This window comes from Rhodnius prolixus, unplaced genomic scaffold, assembly GCF_049639745.1.
Source record: "Rhodnius prolixus isolate KJV_2025 unplaced genomic scaffold, Rpr scaffold_6, whole genome shotgun sequence".
In the NCBI taxonomy this organism is placed as follows: domain Eukaryota; kingdom Metazoa; phylum Arthropoda; class Insecta; order Hemiptera; family Reduviidae; genus Rhodnius; species Rhodnius prolixus.
This window is the reverse complement of record NW_027411634.1, coordinates 36,368,975-36,390,187: the sequence shown is the minus strand read 5'-3', so window position 1 is coordinate 36,390,187 and position 21,213 is coordinate 36,368,975. Positions and strand designations below refer to the sequence as shown.

Sequence of the window (21,213 nt, the reverse complement as noted above, 5' to 3'; positions counted from 1 at the left end):
CCTAGAAACTCTCCAAAATATATCAGTCCATGCATTTTTTTTGGAAATCCAAACCAGACATGAGTTTCCAGAAATTCACGCCTGTTCTAACGATAACCTTAAGTGACAAAAAAAAACCTCAACTTTATAATCCGACTAAAGATCCTTCGTATCCGAACAATCCGTCAGAAGATGATTACAAGGGTCTCCCTCTAACACACAAGCTCTCTGAAAAGAATAGTATGAGTGTGGCAGGACCCATTAATCTACCATGTAGATTGCCGACAATCTACCGTGCTCACCCATGATGTGAAAACTTCAATTTTTGGGAAGCTAGCCGAAATGGGTCCCTTGAAGGTCCGGGAACAACAAAGGAAAGAAAAGGAGCCTTCCTATTCTGCCAACCTATCTACCCGAAACTTTTAATATGATTCAGTACATAAGAATATCCTTTGGTGCGTTTACTTGGTACAGGACTAAAATCAAAATAGAAAAATATTCAGATCTTTCTATGGCCATACTTTAAACAATCTAATAGTTAATAAAACAAAACAATTTGATATACACAGTGAGATTACGCCTAGATATATAAAATTTTCTAAACATTAAAACTTATATTTATAAAAGAAATATTAAAAGAAAAAGAAAAACAAAAATAGAACAATTAAATAATCTTAAGTCCCATAATGTCATGTACTTATGAGATTATATTGTCAGTATTTCTTTGTGTAAAAGAAAATGCCAGCATAGTTTTTTTTTTTTTTTTTAAACACACATCATGCACATACGTTGCACCATAATAATAATCATAATAAAAAGTTAGTAAAAAATAAAATGAAATAATTTAGAATGAAAAACACCAAAAAAGTTTATTAACTATAAGTATAAAATTCATGGGACATGGGTCAAAAATTGGCTAAGGTAGAAGTAGGGTAGGAAAGATATTAAGCCATTATTTTTAAAGAAAGTACGATACTGTGTACCTAATAAATAGAAAGTAAACCAGATAGTAAAACATGTTAACCAGATTTATGTAACACGCCGACTGACGGAGATTATGTTGTCTCAACTTCTTTCTTTTTTTAACGTCAGTCGACAAGAGATTAGTATTCTGTTAAATAATATAAAATTTGTGTCAATTATTTTCATTTTTTACAAAATATTATTTGTATTTTAACAATGATTGCTTTTTTCAAGTTTCATTCACTCTCAACACTGTAAATGGAAGTATTTGCGAATGAAAGTACATTCGGAGGCATCTTGAAATGCGTAGGCTAGTTATTAAAAAAAAAAAAACATTTTAAACCCAAAAGAATATGTAATTCTGAAAAAGGGAGATACCTATCTTCAAGGCACATCAGCTTACTTCACCATGGAGCCAATTCGTAACCAATTATCTGTTAGGGACAGAGTTACAGTCAGTCAGTTTACAGCATAAGGAATCAATATGCTTTTACTTGTGGATTATTTATGGAGGTAATGTTTTAAAACAAGGATGAGCAACACGCGGCCCGCCAAGCATTTCTAAAATTGAATTTATTTTATCGACTTTCTCCCATCAATATATTGTTATAAAATTAATTATAATAAAATGGTCGTACATACTAAACCTACATATTTTTTTATGGCGAGTTACTTGTCGACGACGTTTTTAAACATGCAATACGAACGCGCCGCGTCTGCGCGATTTTTTTGTGACGAGATACACACTTGTCGGTGACTTGTTCAAACATGCAATACGGACGCGATGCGTTTCGTACGAAGTTTCGTAAATTATTAATAAGAGTTAATCTATGTGCGGCCCGCCAAAAAAAAAAAAATTAAATTTAAATTGGCCCATTGATTAAAAAGGTTGCTCACCCCTGTTTTAAAACATCTCTCAAACCTAGAGAACTTTATTTTAGAAGGTATGCAAACGTTTCTACACGCGCACTTACTTGTTGTTAAAAAGAAATATTCAAAGATACAACTGATATCATAATAGTACTTAAAAAGAGCAAAATATTTAAACTCTTTATAAGGTTCTATCCTTATTAACTGGTGGAAAAACGAGATTAGAGTTTATGTTGCAACGCTATTTATTCTATATTAGCAGAGGAAAATTAGTTACTAATACTATAAGCTATTAATTACCCCCTATAGCAACTAACGTCAAATTAAATACGCAAAATCTTGCGAACTCATGACCAGAAACGAGTAAGAGAAAACAAAAAAGATTCCGAATGATAGTATAAAGCAAGCACTGAGATAGTACGCAGACTCCGGCAACATCCATTTCGGTTCGGTTAGGTCTAATCTTTCCATTTTAATAATTTCACCATAAACAGTGCTTTAGCGAAAAGCTCGGCAATGGCCATAAAAGAAAACTCTCAAAATATCAACTTTCCAAGAAAACTTTACCAACAAAAGTGAATGTGTTTAAACTGGCGAAGTAAGTTTGCGGATTTTAGATAAGTAATCTCCTGGTGGACAGATCGGAAATTCTGAATTTGAGGAAATACGTAGAAGTACGGTTCTAAATCAAGGTTGCTAAAGATTGAGTACTAATGAGAGATCTATTGGTAACTTAGTAGAACATAGTTACGAGACTATGATGAATATTGAAGACTTCTAGAGGAAGCCTAAGATCCTAAGAGAAAAAATTAAAAATACGGGTCTTAAACCCGAAGCCAGAACGAACTAATAGTCTGTAGGAACCTTGGCTACTTAGCACGAGACTTTCACGGAAATCTCAACATTTCTGAGGCTTAAAAATTCCAGATTTGCAATACTTCCGATACCAGCAGCAAGAGGAGTTGAAACTTATTTCCTGGTGTAAATGCTTTTCTTCACAAATATTATTTATATGCAGAAATTAAATAAAAAGGATATATTAAAAGGAAGGTGGAATAAAGCAAAGAAATATGGGGAAAATAAATGGAAAATTGACCCAATATCTAAAAAACCAATACTTGGTGACGTCGTACCCCATCTGGAGTTGTCGATTCAGTAGATGTGTTTGCATCCGTTGAAGCACTACTACCAGTGGAATCTTCGTCTTCATCCTCGTCCTCCAGTAGGTCCGGTGGATACGTTGGCAGTGTTATCGACACTTTCCGGTCATCATCGTCGTCGCCTCCTCCTCCACCGCCGCCGCCACCACCTGTCAGCACCAGTCGGCCAACTATCCTGAACACTATCCTCGTCAGCTGCTGGATCTTTCTATCGATCATCTGCATAAACACCCTTTCTAATTTGTCTTACACCCTCTTTTTTTGGTTTAAAAAAGCTATCTTGTACATTTAACCCTCTAATGTGCTTTAATCTAATATTATTTTAAAGCTATTACAATTAATATTATTTTATTGACAACTTCCAAGTATGTAAATTCATTTTTATAAAAACTGGACAAATATTAATTCGATTATAACAGTTCCTTTTAATTAAAGATGTAATAATTAAAATAAACTACTGTAGAAAACTAAGATCTATCAAAATAATATCGCACACAAAACAATCAAACTTTTAGTTATGAATGTGCAATGGAAAAAATTATAATAATCATGCTCTCAAAGTAAGAATACCTGTGAAAAATTTGGAAACAGATCCCTGAGAATGCCAACAGTTCTTTTTGGCCTCTCCACTGGTCCACCGTCGGATGATGATAATAATTCATCTTCTCCCTGAAAAGAAAATAAAAAGTATTGTAGGTTAAATTAGTTTTTGTTGTTTAAATTCATTTCAATCGAATTAGCAAGGATGCAAATTTTTAGATTTTAATTTTATAACATAAGCAATTTTCAGTTATCGAAAAAAAATTAAAAGAATTCATTCATGGAGATAAATGATGCGAAACTGTCCATGCTTGAAAGCTCTGAAAGTTAAACAAGACATGGCTGCCAAGAAATTTCAGGAAAGCAAATGAAGATAAATTTGAATCATTCTTAAAGATATTTCCACCTCTCCTAAGAGAGGGTAGGCTAATCTTAAGATACAATAGGATGACAGAAATATTAACTTTAAATAGAAGAGAAGGTTACCTTGCAGAACGTCCCAGTTCTCACAAAGAAAATAATAGGGGCTCAAATCAATAAAAGAAGTAAGAGAAAGAAATTAACGTAGTAAAATAAAACTCAATTACTAATTTACTTGAATTGCACAATTTATAAATCTACATACTTGAATTATAATAACAGAAAAGCGAAATCTTCAAATGACAATTATAGCTAAAACTAGAAAGTAACACCATTTCATTGCAGCTAACAACATATTTACATCTTATTAGTTATTGGTAACTAATTTAGCTACAGTATTTTAAAACTGTAAATCTATTTAAATACATAATGATTACATAATAACATCTAAACGTAAATATCTTTTTGTGTGTAATCTACATGTATGTGTTTGTCTATGTGTATAATAAAAATGTTACACAATGAAAACACAATTCACCAATTAGAATGCTCGCATAATAATGCCTAGGCAAGTTAATATAACTATTTAGTTGGCCATCATAGTATTTAGAAAGTCTGATTGGTTAAACAATATGCCTGCAAACTAAATTGCAGTTTATAAATAAATTGTTTGAATTTCGTTTGTTATTGTTCTTGGAAAGTTTTGAAATATACAAGTTTGACACTTGTAAAAATTTATTTATTTACAATTTGTTTTTTCTTTAAAATAAAAATACAAATCCTATCGCTTTACTCCTTTAAAGTAGAAAGTTTAGCTAGTTTAGAATTCAATGAAGTTGACAATCAAAGCTCTTCTTCTGGACTTCAGTTCTCAATGATACACAAATAGCATACCCAACAAGCAAGCGGTAGAGCAACTACTGAACCACTTTTGCAGCTCAGCAAAAGTGCTTGGAAAACGAAGCAACGATGCATGAATGTACGTAGAATTCAATAGAATAATGGAGTATCGGGCAAAACGCTCCCTCACTGCAAACCATCAAGGGTTCTATTGTAAAAAAGTCATGTTATACGAGATCGCAAGGCACGATAATAATGAAGAAAGAAAAAGAACTGCTCAAATTTCTTTGGGTAGAACACTGTAGATGGGTGTAGTAATATTTATCTGATTAACAAAATTAAATGTGAAGTGTATCGCCCAGATAGACGGTATGCGAACAGCCAAGTAGAATAATACACTACCAGCAAGACTGTCCTATTCTTTAATTTCTTGTAACAGCTCCACTAGTTACAATTGAGCCTTACCCGTTGCTCACATAAGATTTCAAAACTGCCCTCAGAACATCTGCTTAGCACTTCTGGTGTACAGATGAGGGAACCCCATTCTGTCATGCTCCAGCGATGGCTGAGAACGTTTTTTCATCAATTTAAGCAGGCTGATGACTTCTACCGATAAGACTTGAAAGTAAGTTGCAGAACTGGGGCTGGCAACCTTAAGTCATGGTTAAAAGAAAAAGTTCATTAACCCATCAAATTTTCTACCACAAATACATAAGGCAACTGAAAATGGCTAGGGGCTATTATTCTTAGATATCTTTCATTCATAAATTTAAAGAAATTTGTGCTAACCTTATTCCTAAAGATGGATTTGAGACTAAATTTTTGACCGTTTCATCCCTTCGAATAATCCAGTAATCACTGAATGAAGTACTTCTAAAATTCATATTTCTTAAAAATTTGTCACAATCACGACTAGGAACAGCCATATTGCACAGTATTACACAGCAGAGGACAGAGGTTACAGTGAGATTAGTACGGTTACACGTCTTCTAGTATCTACTTCAAACAGAGTTACCAACGTATGGTACTTGTGATGAAGTTTATTTTTATTATTATTGATGTTATTAAAACTAAATCAGTGCTTCAATGAATCACCCAAGCCAACAAATCCCTGCCTACATTAACTATTAACTGACTCCCCATAATTTAAATCAAAACGTTAAATTTCTTTTTGATTATTTTTGAAAGTTTTATAACTTTTTCTAATTTAACATTAATATTGTTAAATACTCTAAATTTAAGTGAACTTAGACGATCTTGAGATCTATAAAATACTGTTAATCTTTTTTTTCTTTTTCTAAGCAAGAATAAACATTTTAAAACTTTATTCGTTATCTTGAATTTACTAATTTTTACTATCGACGTTTTAGCTCTTCTTCAAGTGCATACACTGAGACGAATTTTAATGTCCACATTTTCTTCTTTAAACAGGAAAAAATTGGCAGTTAATGTGATACGAACAGAAAACATCTATAATCCTTCTACATTTGCAAATTCAGAATGGTTACTCAATTATATTTTTTTTTTATACATCATTTGAAATAACTTACAAATTCAAAGAAAATGTAATAGGCCCTAAGCAACCTATTACCTAGTTTTTAATTTATTTGACACGCAGAGTAAAAATTCTTCAAAAACCAATACTAAAGGATAAAAAATTAATTAATTACAACAAAACGCAATTAATATTACAACAATATTAAACATTAGAGCTTAAACAATAAATATCATTTACGATAAACAAATGTTTAGTGAAAGTAATTTTACGTGTTATTATTTTGTAATTGATTATTACAAATTTTGTTTTCGTTTGTTAACTTTTACTTCTGTAAACATAATCACTGTTGTTATGAACCGAGAGTAAATACTATGCAATAATTATTACCTTAATGGTTGGTTAGTTAATATGTATTTGAATAAAGTGTTTATTTATGTATAAAATGAAGTGTACAGATGTTTTTATAAGATTTTTGTAAAAACATTTATGCTTAAGACCTTCTAACTGACTTACGCTTGCTCGCTAGTAAGGCTCCACTGAATAAACGTAAGTTTCCAAATTAAACTAATGCGTATCGACTTGAGAGCACCATGATTCTTACGGAATAAACCAATCCAAAGAAAACTGAAAGTTATCACAATAAATACCTTACATTTTTTTAGTCAACCTATTTGGTGAAGCTGAGCAACACCACATAGATATTTGTACCCTCTTCACGGCAAGATTGTCCCACACAAAACGGGTTATGCAGAAAGTCCCATATTAATCGGGATTTTAGGGAAAAGAAACAAGAAAACAACAACTTCAGTAAGATTTGGAACAATAAGACCCAAATTAAATCCGTTATCAATGTCAAATTACTTAATCAATGATTTCTTTTAGAATGTCATTCATGAATTATAGCTCAATGGTAACATCTCATAATTATTAATTAAACAGGAACTATAATTTCTACCATATTCGGCTGTTTTACCTTGAATGTGTATTTGGTGATCATTGAATGAGTTACAGTCTTCCCCTACTCGCATTCCTGGCTTCCAGCAGCCCAAGAACACGTATCATTGTGTGTGTGTTAGTTTTATTCATAAAGTTACCTTGCTTTGTTGTCATAACAACAGCACATACAGGTAATTTAACTAACAATGTCACGTAACTGTGTTTTTTTCTAAATCTTTTTTTTTTCGTGAGGGCTTGTCATATGTTGTACTAGAATATCTTCTTAAAAACTCATTAAGATCATGTAATCCGTAATGTTTGCCACTTTCCGGTATCTTTACCTACTTAATAGTTACGTCATTATTATTAGTGCATATTATCTATTATCCTCTTTTACTTAATACAATTTCAGTTTCTTTTTTCAAATTTAATTTTGGCTAGTCTGGAGTATTTTTGATTCTATTTATTTTCTCGTAATTATAGAGATTAAACTGACTGCCGCTGTTCTTTTTTTTTAGGAATTAAGTGAAGGAAAGCTCTTCTTATCCGATTTGCCGCCTTCATTTCCAGGATAGAGGAACTGACTCAAAATGAAATGAGATTTTTGAAGAAAATTGATAAGTTTTCCTGACAATTTTGAGAATGGCTGCAAGAGCTTACACTGTACTTATTAGAGAATGAAATTCTTGATGGTTTTTATAAAAAAAACAACATGCAAATTAAAGTCTTGCAATTTTGCAGTTACTTGCAGTTAGCACAAGAGGACATTAGTCACGTTCACTTGGTTTGCACTTTCTAATAATTAGATGTAACATTTCTTAGTAATTAGTAACTCATTTCACTTTATGTCTCCTTGTAGAGAGAGAGACATGGTCGAAGCATTGCTTTTGCAATTGGTTATTACAATAAATGCATTTTTATTTTTACTACGTCGATTGTGCAATTTTTTGTGCATTTTTGTAGGAATTTGATTGGTCAAATTGTGGATGATGAAACTAAGCTTTCACAATGTATGTTAAGATAAAAGATTTTTTTAAAAAACTGAATCTTCTGCAATCATCATGAAATTGTTCACATTAAAGTTCTAGTGCTACGATGAAATCAGCCTGCAGTGACGACGAATTTATGATCTGATAGACTTAATATCGCCGGTGCCACAGAAGTTCTACATAACTGCCGTCTTGTTCAACCAGAATGAGCGCTAAGGATCAGCTCTCTGGGTATTGAAGGCTTCGGCCTAATGGGTCTCATCGATGGTGGTCATTGCTAGGTTCGCTTGGCCGAGTGAACAAAAAACGACTGGTGGAAAAACCATGGACCTTGTAAAGGAAACGGAAACATTTTGGCTACTAGACCAGCAAAGGGTCGGCACAATTAGTAGCTATCTTTGCTGCAGCTATGCATAAAAGAAACACCCTATGTTCTACAGAAGTCAAAAAGTACTACCATATTGTGATCCCAAAAACTACACGTCTGCACATTACAAGAAAAAAAAAATGAGATATCGAAAAATTACCAAAATCTTGTTTTTTAAATAAAAGAAGTTAATTTGTCAAATGCTAAATGATTGGCCTAATTTCAAAATTTAATAATTACCAAATTTCCATATTATATCATAACTGAAATTAAATCTGAAGTTTAATTACGTCACTTTAAGATCTCTGATAAGTTGTAAGTGGAAATAATGAAATCTGATGATTATTTAACTGAGAGTCAGTCGCCTTCTGAATTAGGTCGCCACTTAGGTTGGATCTACTGTTTTTTTTACTTCTCTTATTCAATTAATAGATAGTATCTCATTATTCACAGGAAGTCAACGTTTTGCATTCTTTCGATTATTAAAAAAGACACAAAAAATTAATACAACTTTTTTTTTTTTAGCTTCATTTAGTCTTAGTGAGAGAAATTGTTGCAATCATGTCAAATATTCCAGTATGTTTTAACCGGAAATAACGCTTTTTCACGTTCTAAATTTTCAGAAAATGATTTGAGACTATATGTACGAAATATTGTCGGTTGTTTCGCAAAATTCGTCTCGCACTACACTTGCTGACTTGATATTCCGAGACTGTGACGTAATTGAAATCGAAATCTTTTTACTAAATCGATTTACCTACACCCCTGATGATAGTTGAAAGTCCGAAACCGGTCAAGGATACCAATAAACATGCGTGATACGACAGATAAATTTGTTTTTTTGTCGTTTATTTAGTTACAATCAACGCATGACGCATAAAATTAAATATAATATTATCCAATACTGCGTACCTAACCACATTCGTTTGAAATCTTATTTCCGGCGGCCTTTGTTTTATAAAGAATCTAGAAAGCGGTACTTTGGATGTAAACTCTCTTGCGTTGTACGGTTTTAAAGACAGTTAAGTTACGAGTATATAGCTCATATTAACTTTCATAATAAAAACCAAGACCCAAGTATAGTATTTCCAGCAAAATAATAGAGTGTGATAACGCAAAACATCTAAGCATTGCGGGCTTGTCTACCTTAGCGCCTATATAGCCTAGTATTTTGAAAAATTCATAAAGCCCTAAAAATATCAAATTGGAGAGGAAGAATTTTAATTAACTCGGTTCCAATTTTTTAACAGAATTTTTTAGTTTATTTTCTTCATTAGATAGTACAATATTTTTAGTCTGATTTATTATACAAGATTATTCATCTTTACAGACTTACTAATTTCATCTTTACAGACTTACTAATTTCATCTTTACAGACTTACTAATTTCCTCTTACGGACAAAAACGTTGTTAAAAATATTGTTACGAACATACAATACAACAAAACGTTTTATCAGAAGCTTTTTCTTTTTTTTTAATCCCTCTATAATTTAATAGATTGTAAATAGTATGTAATTATTTACAGAGTAACGCACAAAAATAATTGCCAGCCATTTATTTAATTTTTAGTGGCTTTATCGAAGAAATTACTACTTAATAAAAAGTGTAACGGAAATTAACTAACTTTTGTTATAGTACAGTACTTGCACCTCACTAAAGCCGCAATTTGGACTCACCTACATCATCAACGAAGTTGAATCAATCGATTTATTCATAGCAGCGGGTTTTCCAACTTCTGGAGCAATGAGACCGAGAAGAAAAAGAAAATCTTTTTATCTTCGAGATAATACAACCGTGATAATAGTAGTATAGTCGTGGGCAACTGGATGATTAAAGAAAGAACCTATTTGCTTTGCCAATCGTCGCCTGCCCAGGTAAATATTATTTTTCTTAAAATAACTCTTAGCCTATGTCCATGTACACGTACAAAGTAATAACAGAGACCCAAAAAATAAATTCTAGATTATCGACTGATAGGATTTTGAACGTTAAACCAGGAATATTCTGACCCTAAGTGAACAGACCCAGCCTTTTAGTTGCACAATCTTAGTACGTAAAAGTTTCTTGGATGATAGAGAGGCGAATTGGACATTCCAATCTGATCTGCTAGCTGTGGATGACTCAGTGTTACCATAGAATGAAAGCGACTTGAAAAGAAAGTTTGTAAATCCCAGAATTCAGCAAAAAAACAAAAAAAAAAAAAAACAGGATCTACGTATGTAGGAAATCATTTGATTAAGAGTTGTCACTCTGAAACCCAAAACAATGACATTAAACGTGCCCATCTCAAATTGTGAGAAAATCTATTTTCTAGAATCCTGGAAGGATAAAAAAAAAAAACCGGCATTTCTGTTGAAACTTGAAATCCTGTTCTAGTTTTGGGTAGTTGGGGGAAAAAACGCTGGCAATATTTCGTATTTTTTTTTTTCCATCAATATATTTTAAACAAAACTTATGTTTGCAATAAATGGATATAATTTTCGTCATCGCTATGACGTCGTAGCTGCTTCACTCACTTCCAATTACTTGTATCTGAATACTTCTTACTTATTACGCAAGTTTTTCTCTTTTTCCTTTTCTCTATTAATTCAGTTTTCTGATTATTTATTGATTATGTTAAGAATGCTTAACTGTTTTTCTTTTGGTTTCAGTAAAACAAAACTTCTCTGAAGTGAACCTTTAGGCTTAATGAATCACCATATTTATATCAAATAGTTTCTGGCACTGCTCTGGAAGGGCTACCAGAATACTAAGACTTATTCTCTAAGATTTGCCCAAGAATTTCTAAGATTTGTCCGAGAATGTCTATGATTTTCTGCCAAAATCACGGTACAGAAACATTGCCACGCCCACAATGTATTATCGTTACCCCATACAAGAAAGTAATAACCACAGAAAGCTGTTAATTTCAAAAGAAGAACTGCTAATTGTCCTTCCAAAAAGGTGAATTAAGTAAATATCCCGAACTGATTACTTAAGCACGTAAAGTGGGCAATCACTTTGGCAAGTTTAAGAAATGTTTTGTTTGATTATATTATATTTCATCAAGTTATATTTATATCAGTTATATTATTGATATAACAATCATTAATCTACTTTCTAAATTATTAATAAACAAATAGCATTCCTATCAGCTGATTAAATAACAATGTAATTTTGTTATTAATATTATGCATATAATTAATAGTTTATTAATGAAGTTGCATAAATCAAGGAGTGTAGCATAAATATACATAAAAAACTTGATAAAACAAGTTTTTCAGGTGCTTAAGTCACAACGAAATGTTTACTTCCGGCCATGTGCAAATGTCATATGAGAAATAAATCAAATAAATTTTGTTGATTTTATCAAAGGTAAGTCAGTTTGCTTAGTCAGCAAGTCTAGCCGATTGCTCTACACCAAAATGATTAAGCTACCACCCTTTTGATGGTGGATGAAACTCGGAAATCGGTCAGGGATACCAACGTTAATATAAACAAGCATACTACAAAATCAGCGATCTTTGGCCAGGCAGCACTGCACAGCTGACCACATTTCCAGCCAATAAAGTTATTCATCTATTTCAATGATTGATTCATTAATCTCAGGAGAAAAAATATAATTGCTAATTTTTTCAATTATTTGTTTTATTGATTTCAACCTAAGGACAAGGGATTTGATCGTGAAATTGTTTTTCTGTAAGATATGCTCCACAACCCTGAGATAGTTCCCTCTAGTTCGGAAGCTTGGCAAGAATACAAATAAAAAAATAATTAAGACTGAAATTGGCAACAATCTTTCTTCCCCTTCAAATAAATTCGGTAAGAACTAACACATTCCAACTCTTCCTGTGAAGTGCCACTATAGAGGGAAGTCTGATCAGGCCTTTTCTCCAAAGTATCCCATTTTTGAGGAAAATCTGAAAGATCTATTCAGAAAAGAGGCAATCTGGAGTTGGACAATTTTGTCCAAAACTGTCGTACAGGTTTCCCATGATGGCTGCTAAACCAAATGCCGAATATGAACTTTCGGATGCGGATATAAAAAGACCTACATACATAAAGACCAATGTATAAAAAGAAACCTACCAAGGAAGGTTATAAAACTTACACGTAGGTGATATTTATTGTACAAGATTATGGTCATGGACTTCTATCTAATATCCAATTGTCCAATATTGGACTATCATTAAAAAAAAAAAAAAAAAGTCAATAGAAATCAAAAAGTATTGTTTCAAGAGAAGAAATAAACTCACAAAGAGATGCTGCTTCTGTTGATGATAGTGAATTCTATTGTCATCCATCGTCAAGGGCGAACTATGCAAATATGTGTTAAAAACCAATTAACGAATAATGGATTTTTTTTTGTTTTGAAGATTCATGATTCTGCGCACTATCTACTGAGTAATTGATAGAGCTACGAAGGTATTTAGTTCTGGTAACTTTGACAACTTAAAATATTGAAAACAAACAAAATAAAAATCAATGGATATAGAATTATTTATCTGTCAAGTAAGTAGCTGAGATGCTTTTCCAATACCTGTACATTCTGAAGATGGAAGAGAGGATGAGCTTCCTACTGTAGCAGGCTGTGCAACCTACTAACCTATCTGTACGTAATAGTGTACACGAATTTTACAGGAAATCTCAGACGGCTTTTTCGAGAATGTGAACCAATTATTAAAGAAAGAGATAACTCGATTTCAGCGACACAGCAACAAGTGATAAGATCGTACTTAACAGGAAAAAACGGCCCATTAGAGGAAATCTACTCGTCTCCTTTAAAACGGAAACCCATAATCGTGTATACATATCTCTGTATACTGATATGACTCGAAATGATTTTTCTAAAAAATATAATTCAATGAATGAGAATTAAATCTGTCTCAAAACTGAGATATATGTTTGAAGATGATGTTTAAGATGGAGAATAGCTGTAAGATAATGGTCGAGTGATTCTGTACAACGGATCGATATTGTAATTAGTTTGCTCCAAAAGGTTGAAAGAATTTTTGGATGACGCAATCAAATGTTGATCATCTTTTTTATTTTGTTTGAAAGAATAAAACTTGTTCCAAGAGAGCGATAGAACCGGAAGTATTAAATGCTTCTTTGGGATTTTATATATGCTTGCATTTATTAATGTTAAAATTGCTTCAGGAAGTGTGCATTATCGAATAACGTGTTTTACGTGTGCAATATGAAAGTGCATATGCATTAAAAATAAATAAAATAAAATAAAGCCACAGTTACACAAGACGCGACAAAAAGGTCAGATATTAGACTTAAGTGAACGGCGGAGGCTTTTCCAAACATACCGGTCCAACTGGCTCTGTTCTAATTGATCTAGATGGCCCAATCGCTCCGAACGCCTCTCACTTCGTAGGTTACTCTCCAAAAAAGATCATAACTTTTAATGTTTTTGATCTATAAAACAGTATCATGAACTTGAAACATTGTTTTTTTTTTTCTGTCTCTTTTTCTCTGATTCACTTTCTCTTACTACTTCACTCAACACAACTATTTTTACACCACAATTTAGGTCTTAAATTTCCTTTGTAACTTAGAATTAGTTCTATCACAACCGGAACCAGTAAACATCCGAAAGTGTAGAATAATGCACTCAGTCAACACATAGAAGGCGTGACTATTAATAGAAATTAATCCAGCGGCTGACCCTTAGATTTTCTCTTCCTAGGAGCTTCTTACAGCTCACTGTCCGGTGACGGACAGTGTTGTCTGTAACGAGAGAACACTGTCCGGAGGCCGGCAGTGCACTGGAAAAAGCTCCGGGCGCTAATAACCTCAGCTGTTGATGCGCCAAAAAAAAAAAAATTATTAATAGAAATTGCGAATTACTTCAATACATTAACGCCAAAATATTAACTGTACCCAATAATTAATCTCATAGATTGCGACAATATAAAATAAAGGAAGTATAACGTCATTTGGCACTTTTAACAGTATACTAATTATGAGTGGACAGACCGTATGCTATTTCCTGCGTAACGAGTAAGGTAACTCAACTTCAGTGGAATTCAGAAAACGAATGACAATTAAATCGTGTGTCTTTATTTTTCTCTAATTTGAACGATCTTAAAACATTTATTTCCGGTTGAATATAATTTCGACCAAACGTTTTTTTCTAATTGTTTTTTTTTTTTTTTTTTATCAAAGAGTATTGGAGGCATTAAACAAAATTAGTTAAACTATCCTTCACAAGAAATGCTGTTACTTTTTTTACAAAAAAATAATTAATATTAGTACTATAAATCTGACGTAAGTTTTCGAAGTGAAATCAGCCAAACACAAACACTGTCTACAACTTAAAGTGAATGTAACACTTTCACGAATACTTATTTCTGTTCGGCAGGGTGGTACTTATTACTTTTTTTTTTGTTAGTGGATACTATTAATTAGTTTAATTTTTCTTACTCTATAAAGGAAAGTATAGTATCACATTTCCGGTTTGTGTTTTCACCGGAAATATTTATTTTGAAGTGCCCTGAGTAAGAAAAAAAAGGCTTAATGTGAGTACGCTCAAATTGGGTATCTCGTTTTGGCTGTGGTTGTGGTTTCAGATAATAGATTCCCAGCCAAAATTCGTTACCGGAAGACCGTAATTTACTGAAGCAATTTATTTTTTTAAGTATCGATATTTTTTAATCAGGACTTGTACGTATTTGAAACGTTTCCTTTTTCTTTATTTCTTTTTGAGCGAAACTAAAACTTAAGGCAAGCATTGAATTTCGAAAAAAAACGTAAACCTAATAAAGACAAGTGAAATGTTCTTTTAAGTACTTCAGCCAATTTAAAAATATTTTCCTGTCGTTAGCTTACTCCATACGCATGCGTGAGCGTGAATGCGCTTTGAAAAAAGTCCGTCATTTCGGTGAAAGTAGTACTTTAAAGTACAATTCACTTTAATTGTCCCACTCACAAAATAAAAAAGCAAAATCAACTTTCATTCTAAGATGAATCCTTTTATTTTCTTAAATATAATATTTCTTCACTAGCTTTAAATGCCATTTTTTACTAACTATTCCGGTCTAGCGACGGAAATAAAAACTGCCGGCGGATTATACAAGCAAAAGAAAAAAACAACTCTTCCGTCCAGTGATGCTTTTATTTCCGCTACTAGATACTTTTACTTACAACTGGTAAAGAAAGGATTTCCGATTGCGGTAAAAGTTTTTCGAGAACTAGTATTCACCGGGTGTTTGGCGGAAGCAGAAACGTTATATTGCTTGCCTATCTAAGGGGACTTGATAGTAAGTTCGTGGTCCAATATACCTGAAACATAAATAATACTTCAATGAAAGGATTTTCACCTTTTAATGATTTTCCGGAAAATGGCGTCCACGATTTTTTTTACACACACACTTGGATCTACAAAATTTATTTGGAACGTTTCCCCCCGGGAAATTCTGTTAAAGTCACTTAAGAAAGAGAGGTATAGTGAGACGCTTTCCTCTTCCTAAAGTACCTTTTGAGTATAAAGTCTAAAAGTATGACTTTACAGATTCGGCCATTCACTTTTCAAGTACGGTACATTAATGGTACACGGACAGTAATGATGTTGAATTGATGTGTTTTTACGATGAATTGATTTGTATTGATGGTATTTAGATGTGTATATATGATTTTCGAATCAATGATCCCCCCATAAACTTCGTAGACCATTACAAATCACACCAAAATATGCGAAAATATCATAGCATACAGAAAAAGCATAATGATAAATACCTGATTTGAAACGGGCAGGGCTGTGATATATACAATGGCGATACTGAGGCAACACACAACTAATAATTTCTTCATCTTGACTGATTCTGCAACAAATATGTAATAAAACTAATTTTATTATTAATGGCATTACAAAGATATATTTAAAATAAACATAAATAATAAATGAAAGATGCTGCAATGTATTTTCGGCTAAATTTGGATACTTAGAATTCAAAAATTCTGAATTTAAAATAAATAACCGGTGGAACGACCACGTGGAAAATTTATGAATAAGTGGTAGACGAGGCTTTATCTACTTAGACTGGAACGGGACGGTTAAATAAGCCTCGTTGGCCTGCACTGCTCTGAGGACAGGACCCGCCTCGTGTCCCAATCAATAAATAGATCTACATGCGTGAAATGAGTGTAAAAAGATAATTTAAAAAAAAAGAAAAAACTGGTCCTAATAACATAATCCGGTGTTGATATTGCAAAAAGGAAAAAGTGGCATGCAACAAGTGTCTAAAGTGAATTAATTTATGCTTGGCAAGTAACGTGGCGGTGACGTAAACAGGTTGTCCATAATGAGTGAATCACTTTTAGATATTACCACATACAGTAACCTTTATACAGCTAACGAGAGCTCTGTATACTTCTATTCTGTGAGTAGGTTTGTGCGAATTAGTCTGTAAACACTTAAAAGAAAGAGCTAATGGAGATTTTTAAGGAAACACTTTAGGTTCAGAGGTGCTTTGGATCGTGCAGGGCTTTGTTCCTTCCACACGGCTGGGCCAATAGTAACAAAGAGTCACGAAATGAGACGGAAGTGCCCAACCACTTATCAGCCAACACGGTTAAACTTTAATTAAAGCAAGAATTATTCAAATGAATTGCAATGAATGGCGGAAACAATTCGAATGGTTAAAAATTAGGAAGTTAAATATTTTTTTCACCTTCATCCAGAAAGCTAACCAAGTATGAAATGCATAAAATTATTAAGTTGAAAGAGAATTTGAAGAAACAAAAATTGATATCGATTGATCGATCTTGCCAATTGAGAGTGTGGTGATATTCTTTAAAAAAATCACTGTTGCTAATCGATAATCATTCAAGTGAATTTAACACCATGAAATCATTGTTAATCAATTTTCTAGCAGTGTCTTTTACCAATGATCTGTATAATATAATGTCTATATGTATAATACAATGTACTACGTAATAATAATCGCTTCCTCTCATATAATAGTTTTTAAAACCAAACCAAACTGCTAGATCAATGATCTCTGAAAATTGGTAGTCATATTAAGCAAAGAAATTTGCTTTATCACAGAGTTTGAAATAATATATAAAATATAAGAATAATTATTTTCGCATAAAACCACTAGAATTTCCATTAAGAAATGGCCTATTTAGAAAAGCACGCTCTAATGGGACGATTCTCTGATGAGTCTCCCAGAACTCTCTAGGGCAACAAGGGAAAATTGCAGGAAAACTACATTAATTTGACTCTGGCCTAGTACGCGAGGAAAAATTAGAGATCTAAATCTGTCAAACCCATCGATTAGAAGACCTTCAAGATGTGGAGATCACGAAAGTCTCTTTTGGCTAGAATGCTTTAGGGAAGAGGATGCACAGTAATTAACTCCTTAATAGAACGTCCTGTAAAGAATTCTACAGAAAACGACATGAAAGCAATGAGAATATGTTTAAAGAATACAGAAAATAGTCTGTACTTTTTCGAAAAATCTAAAATATAACAATAATAAAAATGAAAAATTACGTCATACATTTTACTTCCGGTAGACATATTCTGAATGAGTAAGTGAGAGAGAGAGAAAGAGAGAGACTAGACTGAGTGGAGTGGAAACGAGAGTCGACAAGAGAAGTCGATTGATTGATTAATCTACCATCTGATGATGGATAAAAGTCCGAAAATGGTCAAGGAAACAGTAAACAAAGCGTGGTGCTACGACTTCCGTAACTTCTAACCGCACTTCCTCAGTAAGCTATGCTGGAAAACATTATTTATTCCAAAAATTCAAATATTCTCACCAAAATAAGTATTTTGTAATTGAACATAATCAATTATTTATTAAAAATTAATATAAATAAATTAAGGAAACAAAAAAAAAGTGAAAATATTGACCAGTAGATAGCAGGTGCGTATTTTAGTCCAAGGTGTTCCACTAAATTTTTTAAGCAATCACAGTTTTTAATGTTCCTAACTGGAATTAAACTTTTGAAAGCCTATGTATATATATAATATATATATATATATATATATATATATATATATATATATATAAAGTCTATGTATATATATAAAGTAACATTTCGCCTGATGGGGAATTCCAAATTCCATCATCTTTCATGCTTTACACGTGTCGCTCTCAAATTTACACAATTATTTTCTGCAATAAAACACGTGGTAGAATAAAATGTAGCTTATAATAATTATTTTCCAAAATTCAGAACATTATACTTTGTTCTTCCTTGCTAAGCAGTAAACTTTGGATGAACATCTGTGCAAGAAATCTATTATATATTTTGAAGTACTTGAAAATGAAGCATGTTGTTTAATTGCAAACCTGTTAAGTAATGCCAACATTTTTACAGGCGGGCTTTACGTCTAGCTACCGATTTAGGTGACGTGGACAGTGGCGACTAACAAACATACTTCACTGTAAATTTCTCATATTTACCATTAAATAAAATCCAAGGCCTAGACTAGTACCGCAATACATCTTAGCTTTGCGGGTCTAGCCTATAACCGCCTAACATACTTTACTATAAACTCATATTAACCATCAAATAAAATCCAAGGTCTATAAAACCAGGAGATCGAACCTACTAAGCCAGTAATACATCCAAGCATTGCGGGTTTAGCCTATAACGATATTCTAGCTCATTATAAAAACATTTACACACTTGAACACCTTACAACAAGCACACTTCAAGTACAAACTTATAGACAAGATTTCTCGGTGTTTTACGCAATTGCATAATTTATGAACTTGCACTTTTTATGTCTAACAATATTTTATAGTAAGAGAAACACCGTTTTGAGTCATTAATTTATTGTTTATTGAATCAGACATTCGACCAACAAATTGATGTTCCTAATCGATCTTAAGACTATAAAGAAGCAATAAAATGTGGGCAAAATCAAAATTATTTCATAATTATTTAATTTAAATAAAAATATTTTAATATTTTAAAGATTCCATCAGGATTTCATAATGTGGTATTTTTTTTTTATTAATATTAGTATTCTTATATTGTTACCGGAAATGTTTGAAACCGGAAATTTTACTTTGGAATTAGAGAAAGTATAAAGCTAACAGTCCAGAAAAATCTCTGATATTAACAGTAAATTAATACTTTTTTTAAAAATATTTCTTTTATTATTTTTAACGACATTCATGTTTTCTTTCTGAGTTATTAATTATCGATTTGTAGAGTCGATATTAAACACCAATTACATGCATTCTATTTATCATCATTAATTGTAATGAAGGCAATCTTCTTCAGGAGTAGAATTTACTCGATTATTGAACTAAATCAATCCAGACCTGCATTACAGAATCACAATATTGCATGATGACGTCATCAAACAACAGTTAAGAGACCGCTGGTTTCTGCCTACGCTAAAACAAAATCCCCTCTCTATTTATTTTTACAAAACATGCCAATGAACCTTCATAGTTTGGTTTGATATATTTCCTTAGTAAAAAGACTTGAACATTTGGATCTCAGCAATCCGTTTTCAAATTCGAATCCGAATTTGTCCCTTCGTGTTCCTCCTCCCCTACACAATTTATCCACCCTATTTTACGATTTTCATCAAGAAAACTAACCCTAATGTATGGTCGACTGTAATTTTCGATATCGTATTGTATTCAAAGTATAATTTAAAATACAACTTTGTTTCTTAATTAAGAGGAAAATCGACAGACTTTTTTTTTCTGAAATTACGTAAAAATATGGATTTAAAACATACTGGATGTAATGATATCTGTACATACCGGAAGAACTTAAAATCATAGAAATTAAAATAATGTTGTTAAAAGAAAAAATATATATTCTGGAGTTTCTCTTAATAGCAGATCTTATAAATAATGATTTTTCTAATCTACTAATCATTAAGCCCTAAAAATTTCGCTATGTTAGAAGCCTGAGTAACATATCAGAAATCGATTGCTGTAAACATATTTTTCTTTTGTAAAAGTCACGTCTTTTCATTATATTTTTGGTGGGCACTTTTAATTTAGGAATATTAGGTTCTTTTGATTGCCCAGAAAAATCACTGAACTAGAATTACGTTCCCCCGGTTCTGACATAGCGATCTGTTCGTACATATACATGCTTGAAAACGACAAAACAAAAAATACCTTAGTTGGCGATCCTAATTTAAGGAAAAACCTAATAAATCAAGGACAGTCCTATCGTTGTGGCACAATTAAAAACATTTAAAAAATAAATAAATAAAATTTAAAAAAAAAAAAAGCGCACAATAATTGGAAAAAAAAAATTGCACTGCCTTATTGAATTAAAAAACTGGATTAGGTTATAATGGTGGTGTGCTTTAACTGTAATGGAGGAAGGCTACATGTAGACTGTGGACTGTTTCCCCCGACAGTATAGTCAGTGTTACCAACTTGGTGGGTACGCCAAGTCATAAGAAATCACTTTCTCCTTCACCGTCGTCCTGACTTGACAAGGTTCTTTTGTGCGCACTCACATACATACGGACACGTATCATATAGTTATGTAATCTACTTAAAAAAAGAAAAAACGGCAATAGATATAAAGTTGGCTATGATTTGTTAAGATAATAAATAAATAAATTTAGGACAAACTAAATGATTTTGCGCGAGGTGGCCATGTTAATCTACTTTAAGTAATGAAATATCCTTTAATATACCTTAAAAAAAAAATAAGAGCAATCTGGAGATCAAAATTGCTGCTTTAATAGCATTGGAAAGGATTTTTTAAGGACGATAC

General features: G+C 32.3%; 1 protein-coding gene across 7 annotated transcripts in view; it reads right to left on the bottom strand.

Moving 5' to 3' along the window:
- Positions 1-21,213, bottom strand: part of LOC141460863 (uncharacterized) — a 62,556-nt gene that overhangs the window by 17,009 nt on the left and 24,334 nt on the right. For 3 of the 7 annotated variants that reach the window (XM_074141284.1, XM_074141285.1, XM_074141286.1), the window contains exons 2-4: positions 16,228-16,313; positions 3,543-3,641; positions 2,946-3,191 (exon numbers count right to left, since the gene is read on the bottom strand). In XM_074141284.1, the coding sequence (XP_073997385.1) occupies positions 2,946-3,191; positions 3,543-3,641; positions 16,228-16,302 (420 nt within the window). In that variant the 5' untranslated portion in view covers positions 16,303-16,313. Of the gene's footprint in view, positions 1-2,945; positions 3,205-3,542; positions 3,642-5,501; positions 5,683-16,227; positions 16,314-20,600; positions 20,847-21,213 lie in introns of those variants that run through there. The other 4 variants (XM_074141283.1, XM_074141288.1, XM_074141282.1 and 1 more) reach the window with 4 other exon arrangements.